General features: G+C 40.1%; 1 protein-coding gene across 1 annotated transcript in view; it reads left to right on the top strand.

The window, feature by feature from the left end:
* The window catches only part of NEB (nebulin), a 219,945-nt gene continuing 200,046 nt past the window's right edge, over positions 1,751 to 21,649 (top strand). Inside the window, 10 exon segments of the mRNA XM_021075466.1 lie at positions 1,751 to 1,877; positions 2,493 to 2,576; positions 3,117 to 3,181; positions 6,600 to 6,641; positions 8,253 to 8,453; positions 10,297 to 10,404; positions 11,147 to 11,251; positions 12,214 to 12,318; positions 12,954 to 13,058; positions 18,041 to 18,145. Coding sequence (XP_020931125.1) covers positions 3,146 to 3,181; positions 6,600 to 6,641; positions 8,253 to 8,453; positions 10,297 to 10,404; positions 11,147 to 11,251; positions 12,214 to 12,318; positions 12,954 to 13,058; positions 18,041 to 18,145 — 807 coding nt within the window. The 5' untranslated portion in view covers positions 1,751 to 1,877; positions 2,493 to 2,576; positions 3,117 to 3,145.

A 21,649-nucleotide genomic window follows, 5' to 3' on the forward strand; every position in this document is an offset into this window, starting at 1 on the left:
TGCAGCAAAAACCTCTAATATTATCTCCCCACTCAAATCTCTTCTGGCCCCAATCATGGAGCTTCTATATTTTGATAGTCTTTACTTTGATATTTTGGGAAGCATTGCCTGAAGTTCTGGCATTAGTTCCTAACTGTACCCTGCTTTGTTTTGTAGCCAGTTATACAGGCTTATAGCCAAACTTCTATTAATTTATAACTTGTTAGGCTACCTACAGTCTGGATCCAGAAGCTTCACAATATTTTGGTATCTCAATCTAATACAGGGTAAAGAGTAAATATTTCAATAACTGTAAAAAATAATAATTTTAAAATAATAATAGTTAACATTTATTGAGTACTTACCATATGCAAGGCATGTGATAAGAACCTACCAATATATTAAGGTGTCAATTTATTCTTCTTCCACAGAAGAAACCGTAGATAGGCTAGCAAAATAGAGCTGCTCTTTTATCTTGAGGACATAACTTCAGATAAATATTAATGTATGTTTATTTTTAACTTTATATGTTTTTGTAGTATATATATATATTTTAAAAAGGGCCCATATTATTTCTCACTTTAGCACCATCTTTTGAAAAGCACATAATGAATTGTAAATCCCAATTCTTCTAGTTTGCAGCTGCCAGGTAAATGATCTCATATTATACACATATATCCCTTGATCATAAAACCTGTGAAAACATACAAAATGAACAGGTATAATTCAGATGATAAAATGATGCTCAAATTTTTTTTTTTTTAGCCAACATATGGATCATGGCAGGGGGAGAAGTGCTTATATTTGAAATGTGAGATTACTTCCTAACATTAAACTTTAAAAAATGATAATAACAGGTTTAGTTTCAAATCCATATCAAGATGTGAATGACCCAGAGGTTTTTTCCCTCAGTACAGGGGAGTGGAAAGAGATTGCCAGCAAACATTGTCTTCAGGTAAAAAATGGCTGGATAATTTTTACAAAGTCAATATCTTACACTCTGACTTGCATAATAGTGCCTTCTCTTCTAGAAATGTGATTTCCATTTTATCTGCTCTTAACTGTTCAGAAATTGAAACCCTTTTGAGCCTGCATTCACACTTTGCTTCTAGGAGCCACCTGAGTAAATAGAAAATCAGTAACCCAGTTGCATATGAGAGAGGCTCTGTATTTACAGCAGCTTGGCTTGGGCTAGGAAGGGAGAAGATAATGAATACAATCTTGGCATACCCTCCTGTTTAGTAATAGAAAAACGATGGGGCCTAATCTCTCTAATTACACCTTGTGGATGCCTTATTTATTGTCACCATCAAACAGTTGCACCAATCATTTCAATGTATCACATTAAAAAAAAAAATTGGCTTTGCCAGCTTGATGTTTTGGGGATCTTATCCCTCAAGTGCTTTCACATTAACACCTGTAGCTCATCTGTGGCTCATTTGGTAAGCTGCATAAGGACAAGCATATTTATTTTCATGAAGATTGGGTAAATGACAGGAAGAAAGCAGTTACAGAAGGGCAAAAGTCCCTCAAAGTCAGGGTTATTCTAAATTCTTTTGCATGAAGATGGTATTAAACAGGGCTGTAGGAAATGTGGGATTAAACATCAATTTGAACCCCATATGCTGGAAGTTAGGTAAAATTCCATTACCTTTGAATAGCTCTATGCAAGCAATTTGTTACCCTTTATCCTTGGTGGAGTTGATGAACAGGTGGTTTTCAGAAGATCACTTAGTATATTTAGCTTCTGAAATTTGAGCGACTCCAGATCTGATTGGCTGCTCCGGCCACATGATAGTTCAGAGCCCAGGCTCCTCGCCGGCTCTTGTCTGGGGTTCTCAGGAGGGGAGAGTTGGGAGAGACTTTGCTGCTGAGGAAATTTATTTGGTAGATTGAAGGTAAGGCCAATCTATGGCTTTTTCTGTAATGTTCTTTCAGGCGATATTCCACAACTTCCCTTGAGGTATTTTCCAAAGATGGGGTCATAACTGGGGAAGTGTGTGATAGAAATGTGACTTGGAAAGTCTGTAACCCCATTGCCCTGCTTGGGCTCTACTAATATCTGACATGTAATTGTGTGATTAAAGTCAAGTCCTATACTAACCAACTCTTGCTTGACTGAGTTGGCTCTCTCGTTTAAGAAAAAAGGGTTTTTTTTTTTTTCATTTTTTTACCTTTTCTAAATATATTGGTGTGAAAAAGGATCTATGTTCTGTGCTCCTATATTTATCCTGTTCTCCTGGGCTTCATTTGCCTCAGAAGGAGAGGCAGTTTTGCTAGCTTCACAAAACCAGCCACAGCTGGGGTATTGGTTTACATGGCAAATAACTTTGGGCGAAGGGACAGCTGCTCCAAATCATCATCCACTTTTATTGAGAGAGCGTCCTCTCTGGCGTCAAATAAGAGGGCCTTGGGAGATCCTTTCGCTAGTTCCTGAATTAGAAGCTTAGGCCGAAGACCCACCGTCTTATATGTATTTCAATCAAGACTTTAACAATTGGTTATCTTTTCAGGTTTGAACAGAGCTACAGAAACGCAAGGGGAAAATCCTTACAAACCGATGGTGTTCGAGAGGAAAATAACCCCATTGCCTTGAGGTTTCTATTTTTTCCTTTTAAAAGCTGTTGACAGATTTATGTTTATGTATTCTAACTTGGGGCAGAGGATCTACTGCCTACAGTGTAGGAGAGCAGGTGGAAACTTAAGGCAGTGCTCTTAGAGTTTGAGTGCTACGGGGGGAAAATTCCAACTTTTCCCAAAAGCCTCTCTGGCCTTTATTTCACTAAAATTTTTGCTTGGAATTTCGCTTGAAAATGTTCTTCCCCAAGTATTTGGAAATTTAAATACTCTTCCTTAGAACCCAAACCTTCTCCCTCCCTTAATTCAGCTATCTTTTACAACTTTAGCCAAGCTGACCATGTAGCTAGATGTAGCCATTACACAACATATTCCTGAGGGAATGAAAAGAAAATTGAAGCCTCTGTTTTTTTAGACCTGTATTGAATTGTCTTCCCTCCACCTGCAAAAATAAATGAATCCTCAGAACAGATTAGCCTTAAATTCTGATTTTATGATGTTATGATTTCAGCCCCAGGGATAGATGCTAATGTATTTTCATTTGTCTGGAATATGAAAAGTTTGTAGGTGCCACTACTACTCTGGGAAAATGGCAGATGACGAAGAATATGAGGAGGTGGTGGAGGTAAGACGTTTTAAAATCCTGACTCTGACAGCAGGGTATTTTATGTGGCAACAATCAAAGCCATGTAGGCGAATTAATCATTTGAAAACTATGTCTATTATAACTTCACCAAGAGTCATCGTTAAAACGTAAGAAAGGAATATTTTATATTCAGTTCCACTATAATTATGTGGGATTAGAACTGAAAAGAAATATCACTGTTTCCCATTTTTGCTTTTCTTTAAACTCTCAAACAAACAAACAAACAAACAAAAAACAAACAAAAAAACACCAAAACACCCAAAACAAAAATCTAAGGGTGGGGTAAATGTGGATTTTACCTTGTCTTCTGAAACTCCTTTCTTCTCTACTTCCTAGCCCCCATGACAGAAGGGACAGGGGTGGGGAGACCCTGAGGGGATGAAGAAAGGGTTCTGAACTCTATTTCTTAGTGTCTGCACAGCAACAGAGCAAAAAGAGCTATTCACTCTTTGGTTCAAACAGCTAATTATTTGCATAGGGTGAAGTGGATTAAGTGCTCAGAATAATATATATGTTATTATGAGATTACATGCATATGTGAGGTTTTATGGATGTGCATATGTGCACACACTTACATGTATAAAAGTAAACTCATGAAGCTCGCAAGTGTCTTAAGTTGGAGCCACACTTTCCCACCAATTCCATTATATTTACCCAAGGGAACAAGACTAGCTTTTGCGTTTGATTTTTGAAAAAGAACAAAGACTGTCATGGGCATCTTGAAAAATTCCTTCAAGGCTGCTGGTGGATATCTGACATGATTTACAAAGTTGAGAATTGTTTATTGTATGTTCATTTTATTTTGTTTTTATTATGTTGTGGCTTTTATTTACCAACGCTTGCCTTTAGCATTCTTTTACAACTTAGCATTCATATAAATAAATACCTTGCCATTGAATCTGAATGTGCTTAATAATTACCAATTAACAATGGTGATCTAAAAAATGTGAAAATTTCCAAGTGTCCAAGATATATGGAAGCAGGTTTGAAAAATCTTTCCTTTTCAATAAGAATGAAATTAAGAGTTACCCAGAATCAAATTCCAAATGAACATGCCAAAATTTGTCTTTGGAAGATTATTTTATGGAGCAGTTTATATTTAGAGGAAGAAAATTTTATTTTATTCTATAAATAAAATTGCTTTTATTACTGAAGGATATGAAGAAGAGGAAAAAAGAAACCGACTGATCTTTGTACAACATAACATTCAACTTTCCTGGCTTAAATGTTAAAGAACATGAGTTCAGTGTTCAATATTATCACGTGTGCACTTTAATATATCATCAGTGATCAGAATAATCACTATCAAGCACTAACACAATTATAAATTAAATTGTCTTCCTATGATGAATCCAGGAATACTTTTTAACCTCTAGGTTAAATATACCTTGCCTTTCTTAAAATAATTGTGTTCATTGGTCACTGGAAATTGCCCTTAGTGCTAGATTTGGTGAATTTAACTAGATGTCATAAAAATGGGAGAGGCTATTTTTAGGCTTCTCATCCTTGTCATTTTGTTCCCATTACTGCTTCTGGGTCTGACCAGCAGGTGCTAAACTAATAGACTTTCTGCCAGAGAGACTGAACCAAGGTCTCTCTGACCTCAAAAAGATGCCATGAGAATAGGATCATGGCAGATTCAAGAAAATGGGCAGGGAACATTTCACAAAACTGGCAGGAATTAGCTTTAAAATATGTATCTCCTGGGCATCTTGGATAACTAATAAAACTGTCCTGTCATTCTCTACTCGAACTTGGAAAGAAAGGGGAAAAAAAAAAGCAAAGATATACTCTAATTAGTGGCACAGCTCTAAAAAAAGTGAGATTTGGCATACAAGTTAATGCCAACCATTTGGATAATGCTGCCTTTCTTGGTGAGATTACTTCTAAGATGTATTTGCTAATGATGTGAACCCAGCAAAGGTAAAATTGGATGGCTACCAAAGAGCTGCTTTTTCTTGGCTGCTAAGAAAATCCAAAATAGTTGTGAATTTTCACTTGAGTTTGAAAATTTCTTTTCAAGTCACTGATATTTGAGGTGGGGGACGGGGGGCAGAAAAATGGTTCTGCATAGATCAGCATCAAAGAGCATTTCCTAAAGTGTTCAAATGCTGTTTCCCATGTGATGAAGGCATGGCACATAAAAGAGATTCTCTGTCCTGCAAAAGCTTGTAGTTTCCGTTGCTATGTGTGAGGACACAGAGATAGAATTAGATTTCAAATTAAAAAAAAAAATAGTACAGGAGCAAAGAAAGCATAGGAGTGGGGAACATTAGGCAAATTTTATGTTAATTTTACTGCAAATGAAACAGAGCATGTGGCCTGTTGACAATGGTTAAGTAATTTGATGCATGCTCACTGAACCAAGGCAAAAGAAAGGAGGCCTCTGAGGGATTTTTTTGCATTCAGTATTTTTTTCATCCCCCAAGTGTATGTCTTGGTGGTAAAGCAAAAAATGGAGCATAACTTGTTATACATTTTGTTGACTGGGAGAATGAGCCAAGCGGTTCGTTTTTATCCCTTTCCTTTTATGCCTGGGCCTAAACCAGTCTTTTCCTTCTGCTCACCCAGCTTTGCTGGGTGATGCTGGGGGCAGGATTCCACTCTCCTTACGCATCTGAAACAAAATGTCAGCCAGTTCCTCTCCACGTCTATTTATTGCTAGTGATGTCAGAAGTAGCACAAAAGCAGATTTGATTTCAGATCTAGCCTGTGGTGCCCTCAGAGCTGTCAGGAGCAAATTGCTGCCTAATTTTCCCACATTTTGTGGTGAGGAATCTTCTCACTTTTTCCTTTTCCCGTTGGCATTTGTAAACTTCATTTTAGTCCCTATTTTAGGACAATCACTCGACTGGAAGGGATTTACCCATTATTCCGGAAGAAACTCCTACTTCGTAATCAGGGTGGTAAAGGGATAATTGAGATGTGTATGTGCCTTTGGATTTATTTTTTCCATGATAACAATATTTAAAATTTTTATCCACACTGAGGTTTTCTGAGTTTTTTAAAAAATGGTTAGTCAGCAAACAGTGAGTTTTATCACACTTCCTCTTTGCTCAACCCACACACTCAAGATATTGTTATTATATTCTTTTCTCAGTAAGTTCTATCTTGGATACCCTAAGAAAAAATCTTACTTGTCTTAAGTCAAGTAGCTTCACCTGATAAATAACCATCCTCAGACAACTTTCACATCACTCTACATCTCCTTGTCCAGTCTGATGGCATTCACTTTAGCTACCCTAAAGTCTCACATAGTGAAATGGGTTCTAGAACGTGAACTTTGTTTCCCACAAATAGAAAACCAACTAGTGAAATAAGCCAAGTGGTTTTGTTGGGACAGAACAGAGGTGATTTCTGCTTGGGTTCTCATGATACCTTTGTTCTCTGTTGGCAGTATTACACGGAGGAGACAGTCTATGAAGAGGTACCAGGGGAGGTAAGACCCAGCCCACGCCTGCATGAACTGCATGCTCATTAACCTAGGAAGAGCCTTCTCCTCCTCAGACTCCCAGCATCCCCAAGCTGGCAAAAGGGAGAATCTGGAGGATCACTCACCTATGTGCGCCCAGCAGCCGGTGGTACAAGAATGAACTTTCACCATATCCGAGGTGGCTCAGGATAATTTCCCCCATCACTCATGTGATATTTTTGGTGTAGGTGATGCTTAATGGAATAAAGTCAATGGCTATTACCACACTCTGACTGCAGCAAAGGTATGGCCTTGGACTTGTGATTTGCACAGGAACCAGCAGTTTTACTGTGTAAAGTCATAACTTCTGGGGCACCTGCTCTGCCAAAAGGGATGGCAAGCCTTTGTTTTTGATGGTACAGTAAATTTCTCCTTTGATTTTGGCACATTAAGTATTCTGAGAAAGTCATTCCCATAAATGTTCCAAGTTGGAACTTTTTTTTTTTTTAAGACAAAATGTATCTCTCTTATGCTTCATTTTCTGCATGGAGCCGTTTATCTTGAGCACGACAAAGAATGATATGGATGACAAACCCTGAGGCCAGTGTAAAATCTAACATATGTAGATGTCGTAAATTGGTTCGTTTTTTACAATCAATCATATATTAGTAATAATGTGCAGAAAGCAACCTATTAGCAGTGATCTGGCAAGACTAGGGGAAGTTGTTACAGAAGCACAATTTCCTTGTTCCTTAGGTTTCTCTTTTAATAGTTGATGTTGGAACTCTTCCTTTGGTAGAGATGATGTAAGCTGTGGAGGAAATCATATTATGAGATGGCTTTAAGATTTGGCTCCTTCTTTTCTTATATGCAGAATTTTTAGCCCTGGACTAGACCCAAACTTTGGACCTTGGTTTCTTCTGCTATAAAGCCCGTTTCTCGCCTACCGCTTACATAATAACGAGGCTAATTACCCCATTATGTTGTCATCATTATTCTTGTCCACCTAAGCATTTATTAATGTAAACAGCACTCCAGTTCACATTAATTAACTGGCTAAGCCAAGAGAATGGTCATCACTGGTAATACTGATGTGATTCATTTTTTAAAAGTTCATGACTCTGTCTCATACGACAGCATGCCTAAGCACCTGCAGAATAAGCAAAACAGACTTTTTCTTAGAGTCATTTAAAAGTTAATATTAAAGTCAAGAATTTGAGCTTTATGTGATTGTCTTCATTTTTTGTTCCCTGATCCCAAGTTTGCTTTCACTTTACCCACGCAATTTAAGATTTTTAAATGTTGTGAGAATATTTTTACTTTTGAGTTTTACCCTGTCTTAAAGTGTTCCTTTAGGCAAATGGAATTTTAAGGCAATGATGCAAGTCAGTAATGGGGAAGCTTTTTCTTCCATGCAATCTGACACAATCGGCCTTAAGATTTATGTAACATAATGTGCTTTCACATGGATATAGTGTGTGATTTCCTGCTTTGGCTTGTCTTAGATGCAGAGCAGTCACACCAGGAGTGTCAGAACGACTTGAAGTTAGGATAATGTGTATCAAGTTGAGGTATCACAGTGTTTACTTTCACAACGGTGCTGTCATTTTCTGGCATAACCACATGTCAAATTTTCAGACAATAACAGAAGTCTATGAAACTACGACCACAAGGACATCTGGCTATGAGCAATCAGATACTTCCCAACCAGCAGTGGCACAGCCAATGCCCTCAAAGCCGGTGGAGAGGAAGAAAGTTATTCGAAAGAAAGTGGACCCTTCAAAGTTCATGACTCCCTACATTGCACACAGTCAGAAAATGCAGGATCTCTTTAGCACAGTAAGTTTCAAACGACTTCTGCTAATCTGGTTTTATTATTGAGAAATTACTGATCTCAACCAACTCTGTTTTGGATGCTGACTGGATTTTGTTTCTCAACCTTGTATGAGACAAAACTTACTTTGCAGAACTCTACGCTCTTGTGACTTGGATTTTGCTTTCGTGTAATTTATTTGCAGCACTGCAGCATCAGGGGAAGCATCCTTATTGAAATTATGCCCTCAAAATAAGCAAAAGGCCAGTTACAAAGCATTTACTGGTATTTAAGTGCTATTAGTTAGCCACTCTAGAACATGAAATCATAGATATAGATTTAGTTGAAATCAGTTCACAGAAGCTAAATGGCACTTATCTATGTCTGAGCACGGTGCCTCATAAGTAGACTAGATAATGGTACATACCTCCAGGAGGTATGTAGTGAAAAAGAACATGTAGTTTAAAAAATCAGCATCAGTCTAAGAACTCATTTGAAATTGAGGAAACTATGGCTGCATGTTGGAATTCTCTGGAGCTTTATTATTTATTTTTATTTTTTGGCCATACCTGTGGCCTATGGAATTTCCTGGGCTGGAGATCAGTGGAGCTTTAAAACTACTGATGCCCAGGCTGTTCATTGGTCCAGGCAGGCTTGGGTCCTGTAGAGAAGGATTTTTAAAAGCTGCCCAGGTTCTAGTGTACAGCCCAGGTTGAGAATCACTGCTCTTGATGATCCTGGTCCTTAAATCTCCACATACAGTTCTGTAAGCTATGCTGACTGGCAGCAGGGTTGGACTCCCTTGAATGGATCTAACTTATTGATTGTCCAGGGTTGACTGAGGTCTCACTAGATGGCTTGATTGCATGTCCTATGGGGCTTGCAAATATGAAAAGTACTCAGGGAACACCAGATTATATGGGCCTAATGCTTATGTCAAAAGCATCCCCTTGTGGTTGGCCATAAATACTCATTTTTGGTTAAGTGTTAACTAACTACTGGGGACTCTTTGCTACATTTCTAACTCAGATTCCTGAATGATCTAAAACTTAGGTTTTCTAAGACTTAGATTTCTAAAAACAAGATTATCTTGCCTCTTTTCTCATTGTAGTATTCAGCAAAGATAAAAAATTTGTCAATTTATTGCCATAAAAATCTCATTAATGCAGACACTAATAGCCTATAAATTCTAATAGTCTGAACAAAATGTTGGTAAAGATTTGCAATATTCTTAAAGTGGTTTTGGTAATGAAATCAATAGTATAATTTAGATGGTTGACCATTCCACTCAAGAGTCCCTAAAAGAATTAATAGTGATATATTATGCGTATTATTGTTAAAGCAAGAACTTGTATATTTAGCAAAAATAATAAAATTATATTCCTTTTCAAAATACTTTGTAATTTAGACTTTACATTAATTCAGCTGGTGTCTCATTTATCCAAGTCACTGAGATTTAGCTGCAACTTCTGAGCTGAATATTTTTGCATTGTATTAGCTATCAGATCTTTTTGGACTTGACTCAATTTCTATGTTTATTTTCCAAAATTATTGAGGCTCCAGCTTTTTATGTGTGAATTCAGACAGTAAAAATATTGAAAGAATCATTTGGGGTATTTCCAAGACAATAGTTTATAATCAAATTTCTATTGTCTCTAGTCTTCAACCATGTTTAGGCATAATAAGTAACATATCTATTTTAGTTCTTGTTGCGAATCAGGGGAGGGGACAAGAAGAAAGCTGTTAAAATTGATAATTGTTATAACTTGCAGGATTTAAAAAAATATCAGATTGGGGATGTGTGCTCTGCCTGAAATTTTTGCTGCTGTGTTGTCAGGGTTTTAGGCTAATATCTGATATTCTTTTTAGAATAAATACAAGAAGAACTATGAAAAAGCAAAAGGAAAGCCATATGCCATCACCACAGATACCCCAGAACTTCGCAGAATCAAGAAAGTACAAGATCAACTCAGTGAGGTAGGCTGCATTGCTAAAATAAAGGAGAAAGAAATTTCAAAAATATGCCACAGGGAACTGAAGTGTTTAAATAGGTGAAGAGAGAAGAAGGTGTCAAATTACTGTGAGCCAGTCCAGAAATCTAAAGGAAGCATTGGCCGTCGATCATGTGGCCCTAAATGTGAACCCAATGAAATTTCTAAAAGCTTGGCTTGGAGTTCCTATTGTAGCTCTGTGGTAATGAATCTGATAGTATCCATGAGGACGCGGGTTCGATCCCTGGACTCTCTCAGTGGGTTAAGGATCCAGTGGTGCTGTGAGCTGTGGTGTATTTTGCAAACACGTCTCAGATCTGGCATGGCTGTGGCTGTGGCATAGGCTGGCAGCTGCAGCACTGATTCAACCCCTGGCCTGGAAACTTCCATATGCTGTGGGTGCAGCCCTAAAAAAAAATAAAATAAAATATATAAAAAAAAATAAAAGCTTGGCTTGAAGGTGGTATGGGATGGGAGTTCCAACCCACTGTGATCCCTCATACTGGAGCTCAGGGAGACTGAAATTTGGCCTGGAAAACAATCAGTGAACACAGGGGATCTACAGATCTTTAGAGATCACAGTTTTCTACCTAAAATGCAGAAACTTTGCTTTGTCTGTGATGCAGACAAAGAGTGACTGGGTCAATGCTCTTTAGTTATAAAATGTTCCTTGATATACTCCTGTGCGCATGCCTATTATGAGCTCTAATTGTGCGTTATTTCTGCAGGTTAAGTATCGAATTGATGGCGATGTTGCTAAAACTATTTGTCATGTTGATGAAAAAGCAAAGGACATTGAACATGCAAAGAAAGTGTCGCAGCAAGTCAGTAAGGTAAGGTCGTGGTATGAATGGCTGGGATACTAAATAGCATGTGGATTACCTCTGCTTGGCCTTAGAGGAGAAAACTCCTGTTCACCAGTCCCACTTGAACTCACAGTGTGATGGGCTCTAACAGCTGCACGTGTTGGAAAGGCTGCACAGGTGACTGAAGTAGCTAGTCAGGGCCCTGGGGATTAGAGAGCCCAGGCCCTGCCACTCGGCTCCAAGCAGTTGCTGCACAGAATGCAGTCCCAGTGTCATCAGAATGCCTTATTTTATTAAGGACATTGGGAGCTGGATTTTTATGAGAAATCTCCAAATTTCAAATGTAGGCAACCAATTAAAAACATTTCTAAAATATACCATGTCAGTGACACACATCTACTATCTAAATTCAGTCAATAACTGACGGGTTGCAATCTTTCAAAAGAATCTATAGTGAATCAGAATCATGATTTAGTCTGAAAAATTAGGCTTTTTGGGGGGAGTTCCCATTGTGATGCAGGGGTTACAAATCCAACTAGTATCCATGAGGATGCAGGTTTGATCCCTGGCCTTGCTCAGTGGGTTGGGATCCGGTGTCACCATGAGCTGTGGTGTAGGTTGCAGATGCAGCTTGGATCCCATGTGGCTGTGGCTGTGGCTGTGGCATAGGCTGGCACCTGTAGCTCTGATTCAACCCCTGCCTGGGAACTTCCATATGCTGCAGATGTGCCCTAAAAAGCAAATAATGATAATAATAATAAAATAAAATAAAAATAAAAATTAGGCTTTTTCAAGTACAAGTTGACTAATGCAGTACAAGTATCATGGGACTCGGACATGGTCAAGATTACCATGACTGACGCTGGTGGCACACGGGCAGCCCTCAAACTGAGTGTGACGACTCTTCCCAGTGCTTCCCTCTGTTCTCGAAATCGTCATGCTCTTGGGAGGCGACAGCACACCATTGGTCCCCTGCTCTTTCTGTCCAGGTTTTATATAAGCAGAACTGGGAAGACACCAAGGATAAGTACCTGCTTCCTCCTGATGCCCCTGAACTTGTCCAGGCCATCAAGAACACAGCCATGTTCAGTAAGGTGAGGGTCTCTGCTCTATTGCCACTTCTGTCTTCTCCTGGAAAGAATATAGTTCCCCACTGATTTTGTGAGTAGCCTTCAAGTGTGTGGGGCTGCAGGGGCAGGACTGTTGGAGGGACTGAGAAGAAAGTTCCTGGGCCAAGTTCAGGGGAGGGTCTGAACAGCTGGATGGGATGTGTGGGGAGAACAAAGATGTGGCAGATAACCAGCTCTGAGACCTACAAAGACCTGCAGAGTGTGGGGCCTGTGCTACATTTTGGATATTCCTGGCTGTCATTTATATTTGATCACTCTTATTAAAAGTCAAAGCCCAGAAATGGACAAAGTGCTTCCTGGCTCCTTACACTTGCATCCATACTTGTTGCAGGAGGCAGGTAAGGTTACATAGAGCAGATGAAACAAAATCAGACACTTCTGCCCTTCTGTAAATAAGACGTGTCAGGAAACGCCAGAGAAGCTATTAATAAGTATGACTTGGATTGGATGGAAAGAGGGAAGTTATCTGTGAATTCCATTTACTTTTGCTCTCTCCTTGTCCTGAGTTTCTTTATGCTGTTGATGGATGAATTCAAAATTATGTATTTCATGTAAGTGTGTTCTCACTTTCTATAACTTTTCATTCTTCTCTGATTTAGAAACTGTACACTGAAGACTGGGAAGCTGACAAAAGTTTGTTTTATCCATATAACGATAGCCCAGAGCTGAGGAGGGTCGCCCAAGCCCAGAAAGCTCTCAGTGATGTAAGTGCAGTGCAGTGGGTACCATTTGGGAGTGTGGAGTCAGGACCCCTCGAATTATGTCTTCTAGCCTGAAGTTCATTGCAACTCTTCCTTTAAAAACACTAAGCACTGGGAGTTCCCATTGTGGCTCAGTGGTAACAAACCCGACTAGTATCCATGAAGACGCAAGTTTGATCCCTGGCCTCTCTCAGTGGGTTAAGGATCCGTCCTTGCTGTGAGTGCTGGTGTAGGTCACAAATGCAGCTCGGATTCTGCATTGGTGTAGCTGTGGCATAGGCTGGCAACTGCAGCTCTGATTTGACCCTTAGCCTGGAAACATATGCCATGGGTGTGGCCCTAAAAAGGAAAAAAAAAAAAAAAAGACTAAGCAGTGTTATTGCAGATGAATACACTTAGAATCATTATAGTTTATGATGTCTAATTTAACTTAGATTATATATTTTGTATTAGACATCATTTTGTCTAATTCCATCCTCTTACTGGTGAGGAACCCGAGTTTAAGTCACATAAGCAGTTAATGGCAGAGGACAGAACAAAAGCCTTATCTTGTGGTCCCAAGGACAGTATTTCCACTGGAGCATATATCCTTCTGTCCCCTTAGCTGGAGTTAAGTTTTCCTGTGAGTGGCGTTTAAAAAATCAAATCTATTGGGGGAATTCCTTCTGAGGTACAGTGGGTTAAGGATCTGGTGTTGCCATAGTTATAGGTGTAGATAGATAGATAGCTAGATATTAAAAAAACCTATTAGAATTATAGTCCCCTTCTTAAATGTATTAAGTGGACAATGTTATTAAAGGAATTTGATTTTTGCTATTCTAATCATAAAGTCTGAACTTCAGTGTGTACCCCCTTTTCTACTCAGGGGACCTGACCATTGGGTGTACCTAAGAGATATTTCAGAGTTAATAAAAAATCAGCAACCCCACTGGCCAGAATTTGAGGATCTTAGGCCTTTAAAGCTGTTTGTTAGAGGAAAGTGAAAGGCCTAATCGAGTCCACAGGGTTGAAAGCAGCAACAAAGATCCCTACTTGGGCCCAGCATACAGTTCTGTGACCTTTATCAAGTGATCAATAGTTTTTTATTGAAACTCCATTATGCCTGCATACCCAGTAGGATGAAAAAGTACGACCAGAAATTTCACCCTTTCCCCTGAGAACTTATAATCAGGCTGGGAAGATGAAAGTGTTACATAGCAAACAAGACAAAAGTGAAAAAAAAAAAATAAAAACAACCAAAACAAGCCAACAACAAAAAAGCCAAACCCTACAGTCTAAGACTTGCTAAGAGAAAGCCAGGACGTATGTGACAAATCAGAGAAAGCCGTGTGGAGGTGGTGATCCCAGGGCAGTAGGTAGTGATGAACAAACAGCAAAGGCCTTTCAGGGAGTGATGGTACTGGAGCCAAGGGACAGAGGTGAAATGAGTCTGGAGTTTCGGGGTACAAAGTGAATGCTGTGGGTGTCGAGTTAGGAAGGCACTTGTAAGAAACTGATAATGAGACCTTGACAATGAGACAAAAATAGTTCTGCTATAATATGATAGGCAATAAGAGGCATCATAAGATATTGGAGAGGAAAACTATATGATGAAAGTAGAATCTGGAGAAATTTTGATGGACCGTGTGGTAGATCAGGACTAGGAAACATAATAATTTGGAGAATACTATTTTTGTAACATAGGTAGATCAGAGGGTGATAGGGACAAAGGAGATTCCTGAAGAAGAAAGCGAAGGTAATAAGTATTTAAAAAGTGTTAACACATTAGATATTGGAGACAAAGGAGAGAGAGGAAACATTGTTTTCGACAAAGACTGGCAGTCTGGAGAACTAGGGATACCAGTGGTAAAGAAGCATGAATGAGAAGAGAAAGAGAGTTGAGGTATCGGAAGGGACATTCAGATCCAGGCATTTAATAAATTAGAAATGTCATACTATTGTGCACATGTGAGAGCAGGACAAGAGGTGAATATTTGACAGTCACGTAAGTCTTTAAAAGGTCATGAAAACGTATGAGGGAGGCAGAACAGTGTATGGCCAAGGGCAGAGTTTCGGAGGGCACTCACACTTAGGACATCTGGAAAGGAGCCAGCAGAAGAACGAGGGGACAAACGGTCAGAGGAGTTGAAGGGGAACCAGGAAATGCCAAGTTATGTCAGCCAAGGGAGAGGCTTCCAAGAAGACACTTAATCTCCAGATGTCTTCTTTTACCCATAACATGGAGATATGAAGTGTCACCTCCATGCCACTCTAATGCTGTGGACTTTGAACAATTAAAGTTGGCCATATTTTTTGAGAGACCTCAATAGAAGACACAATGAACATATATATATATGTGAACATATATATATATGAACATATAATATAATGAACATATAATAATGAAGTAGAATCTCCCCATCCTTGCCTCAGAATTGGCCGTTGAGGTATGCCTTTTATTTGTACTGCAGACCAAGCATGCGCTAAGTCTCGGGTTACTGACTTGCCTATTACTACTGTTGTCAGCACTGTGAACTTCTGCAATTATTGGGCACAGCTCCCCCCACCCCCCACTGCAAGCTGTTGTACACAGACCACACCACTGGGTAGCTTCATAGATTTTGAGCTCAGGGTTTAGTTTCAGAGGCTCTCTCCCTCTCTGTGTCCCTCTGAACCCTACTTAACATGTTTTCCATGTTATCTAAGTAGAGACAAAATACTTTTCAAACACTAAGAGAGCCTTTAAGCCAATCCAGAGTACTGAATTCTAACTAGACAGAATTCTGAACAAAGGTTCTTGAGAAATTAGGACTTTCTAGATTTGATTTCTCAGAAATTTCCTGACAGGATGTCATACTTCAGAAGCATTTCTCCTGGTAGAATGTTGCTTTCTCCTTAAGGCCAGTCATTAGAAAATATTGGTTGTCTTATGCCTAAAAGAAGTCTCCACTTATTTTTTTTTTAAATCTTTTTAGGGCCGCACCCGTGGCATATGAAGGTTCTCAGGCTAGGGGTCTAATTGGAGCTGTAGCCACCAGCCTACGCCAGAGTCACAGCAATGTGGGATCCGAGCTGCATCTGCGACTTATACCACAGCTCACGGCAACACCAGATCCTTAACCCACTGAGCAAGGCCAGGGATCGAACCTGAAACCTCATGGTTCCTAGTCGGATTTGCTAACCACTGCGCCATGATGGGAACTCCCAAGAAGTCTCCACTTATTTAAAAGAAAGTAAGCAGTGGAATTACTACAAATACAGTTTAAAATCTGTCTTTTGTATCCCAATTGATTGTTTGTGAAAGCTATTGTCATAGGCACTAGTGTTAAGTTATTATTTGAGTAAGATGTAGTTTGACTTGGTTAAAATATGAAGAAGGTGATTGTGACCTTGGAACCTCTTTACTTTATAAATAACAATATTGCCCCATGGAAGGAGAAATCATTTGTAGAAGACTCACCGTTGAGTAGTAAAAGAGTTGAGAAGATAATTCCCCTCTTCAGACCTCTCCCTGTGGCCTCCACGTGTAAAACACACATTCAGAAATCAGTCCCTGAACGCTCGCTCTAGTCAGGTACTAGATGGGGAGCAAGGGGTCCCAAATGAGAGGTTGAATTTTCTACCATTCTAGAGCTCACGGTCCAAGGAGGGACAGACATGTAAACAGTCAGGTACAGTGTCACCTGATAATTCCTTCAAAGGAGGTAAGGACCTCCTTGAGTGAAATGCCAGGAGAAGGTCATAGATTCAAAAAGTGCTCAAGATGGGACCATGTACATATCTTGAGATGCGGAGAATGAGTAGCAGTTTGCAGGCAGATAGGGAGAGGGTGGAGTTGGGGTGTTTTAGGGCAAGGGAACAGCTTGTCTGGGTGAAGAGGCATAAAAGGACTTCAAGGGTCTGGAGATCTGTGAATTGATCTGCATTGTGGAGACAGAGGTCAAGACTGGTGGGGGAAAAAAGCCAGAGTCGTTGGTAGTGAAGAAAAACGGAGAGCAGGAGCCCAGGGGGGTGTGGTTAATGGGCATGGGGCTTGTTTTAAGGAGATAGGGGCCTTTTACAGACTGAAGGAAAGAAGCTAATAAAGAGGGAACTCTTGAAGCTGTAAGAAGGGGGTGATGGGTAAAGCTGAGTTGGCAGGGCTACCAGAGGGAGCAGCACCCTGAGTGCAGGACTTATGCCTTGCAAAGTGCTGCTTTCCCCCACCATTTGGGGATGGGAGAGGTGATATAAGGATAGATCAAGATGAGTGAGTTGCCCATCTTCATGAAAGAGGAAACTGAGTGGAAATTGGAGTGGGGATTTCAGGCCAGCCGCTGGGAGTAGAAACTGACCAGAGACCCAAAATAGGATGTTTAAGCTTCAGTAAAGGCAAAGTGGCAACTGGATTCCATAAAGGCAGAGTATTGGGCACAGAGCACCAAGCCTGTTCCTATCCATAGGACAAACAGTTGGGTAGACACATAGATTTCAAGCTAAAGGCTTGAGTTCAAGAGGCTCCCTTCCCACCTCTGTATCTTCTTCTGATGTCCCTTTTAACCCTGCTCCTGGCATTATCGTTACCTAATCCACAGAGCTGTGTGATTTTCTTCAGCTATCCTCAGCATCCTGGAAATAAGAACAACAGAGGTGTGTGGTCGAGTTGATCCAGAGCTGGGAGTTTGTGAGCAGGTGGGATGTGAAGGCAGGAGGGTGGGAGCTGAGGATGTTGCTTAAGAGAATAATTTTTATTGTACATCATGACATGGAGATGAATGGAAGGGAATGGAATGGATCTCAGGCCAACAGTCTTGGAGAAGAAGGAAGATTCAAAGAAATTGAAATCACTAATGATGATGAGAGCAAGGGCCTGTAGCATCTAAGAGGATAGATTATGGTACAACAAAGTGTAGGACTTCAAATCCAGGTGAAAACATAATCTTAAAAAAAAAAATAAAGCCAACAAATGGAATGTGGGAAGTAGACTAATTTTCTATGGCTCATGAATATCTCTTTTATTTGGTCAGATTGCCTACAAAAAAGGTCATGCTGAACAGCAAACTCAATTCACGTCTCTGCCAGATCCTCCAGATATAGAATTCGCCAAGAAAGTGACCAATCAAGTGAGCAAGGTAAGTAGATGAGTCTGGGACATTGTCTCCCTTGAAAACTCTGCTGAATAGTCTCAACCATCAGAGAAAGTAACTAAAGTGAACCTAAAAATGCAACACAAACACTAAGAGTATTTTTGTACATGAACCCTAAAAATGCTCCGGCTAAAGAAACATAGCTGTTAACACTGTGGAACCATGTTAATATTAGTATTAATATTAATGCTAATATTAATATTTCAGTTAGCTTGATGACTCAGGGATTGATACATGCGAAGGTCACATTTCGAGAGCAGAGCTCACATCTTAATGTCCTTTGATGTTTTGACTTAGGAGAGTGATACTAACAGAGTAACCAAGGAACCACTAATGCCCACCAAGGTTCTGCTTGTTTGGATTCAGTGTGAAAACTGCTCCAGTCAGACTTGGAGAAAATAAGAATGCATGAGTGGCCTCTCAGATGTAGCTCAAACAGCCATGGGCAGTGCACCTCGCAATTTCTAAGGCCCTGGCCAACAGCTTAGCCTCTCTATATTTAGTCTGGTCAGCTAGCTCTGAGGAATGCAGCCCTGACAGTGAATGTGGCGAGACAGATGTTCAACTGATGAATAGATCCATGCTAAATTCCTATTTTAATTGGCCTAAATCAGACCACTTTCTCCTGGGGATACTTCTGCTTTTAAATACCTTCCTTTGCCCTCTGCGGAGCTGACTGTCAGTTTGGCCTTCCATTTAAACTGTGACGGGCCTCAAGATTTCTATCTTGGTAAAGTATTTTGGGGGAAAATATGTCTCCAGTAAAGGGGAAGGAAGAAAATTACGGATGATGAAGTCTATTCAGTGATGTTTCTTAGTGTCTGATATTTCAGATTACCTATCAGTATAACCAAAGGCTATTTGGATAAAATATCTAGTAAGTACAGTAAGTTTTCACTGATAGAAGACCATAAACCTGAAATTCTGCCCAGGCAGGGCTAAGCAGAATTAACTTTAGGACTATTCAGAAAGAGATGGCCTACAGAAAGTGTCAATATCATAAATAAGATGGAAGAAAAAGGATGATTTATTTTTGGGGAGGGAGAGAAGAAAAAGAAAAAACTACTTTCTAGGGTTCACTTAGAAAAATCTGCTTTTAATTCTTATTTAAAACACAATTTAAAAGATATCTTACTAATGCAGCATTCTTTTACCTTATTTGAGTATGCAGAGTGGGTACTTAAAAGTGACTTATAGAAGAGTTTGAAACAAATTTTTTAAAACTCAGCTTTGCCAGTCAGCCTAGAGCCACACTCCTAATAGAGTAGCTACCAGCCACATGTGACTATTGAGCACTTGACATGTGATAATATAACTGAGTCCTCTATGTGTGAAAAATACACTGGATCTTGGACACTTGGTATGACAAAGAGAATGTATAATAGCTCATTCATTATGCTTTATTGATTATATCGAAATGACAATATTTAGCATCTATTGGGTTAAGTAATGTTATTAATTTCCCACTTCTTCCTTTTTACATTTTAAAGTATGGCCACCAGAAAACTTAAAATTACAGAGGGGAAAAACTTAAAGTTACAGCGGTGACTTGCATTATATACCTAGGACTGCAGCACTCGTCTGGATGCAGAGACTGGGTGCTTTGGAAGCATTGCTAAGACTGTGCTTACATTTCTGGGGTTACAGTACGAGCCAAAGGGAGGAGGCTGTGGATGCAGGTCATTGGATTCAGCTATGGTGATAGTTATTCTTCCCAGTCTCATCCAGATTTCCAAGTTTTTAATGGATGTTGTGCATCCAAAATAATAGTCATATTGGCAAGAAATGCTCATGATGGGTAGCAGTCCATCCCACAACAAACATCTAATGAGAGAGGTGTGAAGCTGTGGAGAGGTGTGGGTGACTTAGATATGAGATTTGCTACCTTCTTCTTGAAGTCTTCCCTACTCCCAAGCTGCTTTGACTCATTTCAGTATCCTCATTTTCTTTCTCCGCCAAAAGATAAGAATCTCCATTATCAATGCACTTTCATACTTTAAACTCAGCATTTCTCTGTCAAATTATGTCTCCCAGATCCATCCCTTTGTGTTACAGTGTTATAGCCTTCAGTTCACATGTTAATGGAACAAATATCACATATATCTGTAATTATTATATTGCTGTAACATTCTGTTTACTAGCCTTCCTTGCAATACCTTTCAGATCAAGTCTCTCATCTTTGGCTAAAGCCATCAAATACATACCAGCACTTCTTCCTGGCTCAGCAAGTATTGTAGCTGTAACACAGACGGGCAGGCAGGCAGGGCTGTTTGTGTAACACCACGCCCCCTGCAACCAGCTGCAGGTGGGGTTCTATGAGCAACACTGGGAAGTTCCTTTAGCTTGTATGTGCCTGCCTCTCCAAACCTGACAGAGTTGGAGCGATGGGTCAGAATGAAGCTTGGGGTGGGGGGTGAAGTTGGACATTGGACCATGATATGGCTAAGCCATCTCCACATATCACACAGACACTCAAGCCTCACTGCCAGATGCGTAGAGTAAGACCCCTTGGCAGGCCAAGGTGGTCCCATGTGGACATGTTCCTCCCCTTCCCTCTTATTCCTCGGGCTGCAAGCCTTTATCCTTTCAACTTCTCTCTTACTCCCAAATGGGGATGGCCCCAGCTTCCTCAGCAGGTAACAAGCCCCAGCCTTCTCCCTTGTGGTGTAAAGCTTCCCAGACCTGGAAACACTCGGGAATTGCTTGGGAGACATCTGCCTTCACCCCAGCCCATTTGGGCTCTGAGTAGAAGGAAATAATACACTCTGGTTCATGAAGGGTAAGAAGAGAAGGGCTTTGGATAAGGGGGCTGGGAGGTCTTACACCCTAATTTTGCATCTTCTTTATAAATACCTTTAAGAAATCGGAATTTACTCTTCACCTTGAGAATTAATCTCCTATGCAACTTTTCCGTAACAAATCTGTGCAACTCATATTTCTCTATAATAGCCCACATTTGGACCTCATTAGAGGTGCAGTTATGACCTCTAAGTCCATTAGGAGTATCTGCTGCCTTCTCAATTTTAAGCGATGTTACAAAGTTCTCGGTATCTCACTTTAGGGCTGCTGCGGGCCCAGGTGCCGCACACCCCCAATCCTTCTTCCTTGGCACAAGCAGACGAAGGGCGCTATCTCTACAAAGACATTTAGACTAGGGGGTCATAACCTGGGGTATGTGAACATCACGAACCTCTGAAGCTGTTAAGTGTTGATTGGTATTTTAGAGTTCCCTCAGATCCCCGATGGGATCTATTCTGCAAAAGACTAGAAACACTTCTATAGACAGTCTTAGCAAATCAAAAAGTCTCTTTTAGTGACTTCAATTCTTTTTCTCAGGTTTTTTTTTCTTTTTTTCCTTTTTAGGGCTGCATCTGTGGCACATGGAAGTTCCCACCAGGCTAGGGGTTGAATCAGAGCTACTGCTGCCAGCCTACACCACAGCCACAGAAATGCAGGATCTGAGCCATGTCTGTGACCTATGCCACAGCT

This window comes from Sus scrofa, chromosome 15 (genome assembly GCF_000003025.6).
Source record: "Sus scrofa isolate TJ Tabasco breed Duroc chromosome 15, Sscrofa11.1, whole genome shotgun sequence".
In the NCBI taxonomy this organism is placed as follows: domain Eukaryota; kingdom Metazoa; phylum Chordata; class Mammalia; order Artiodactyla; family Suidae; genus Sus; species Sus scrofa.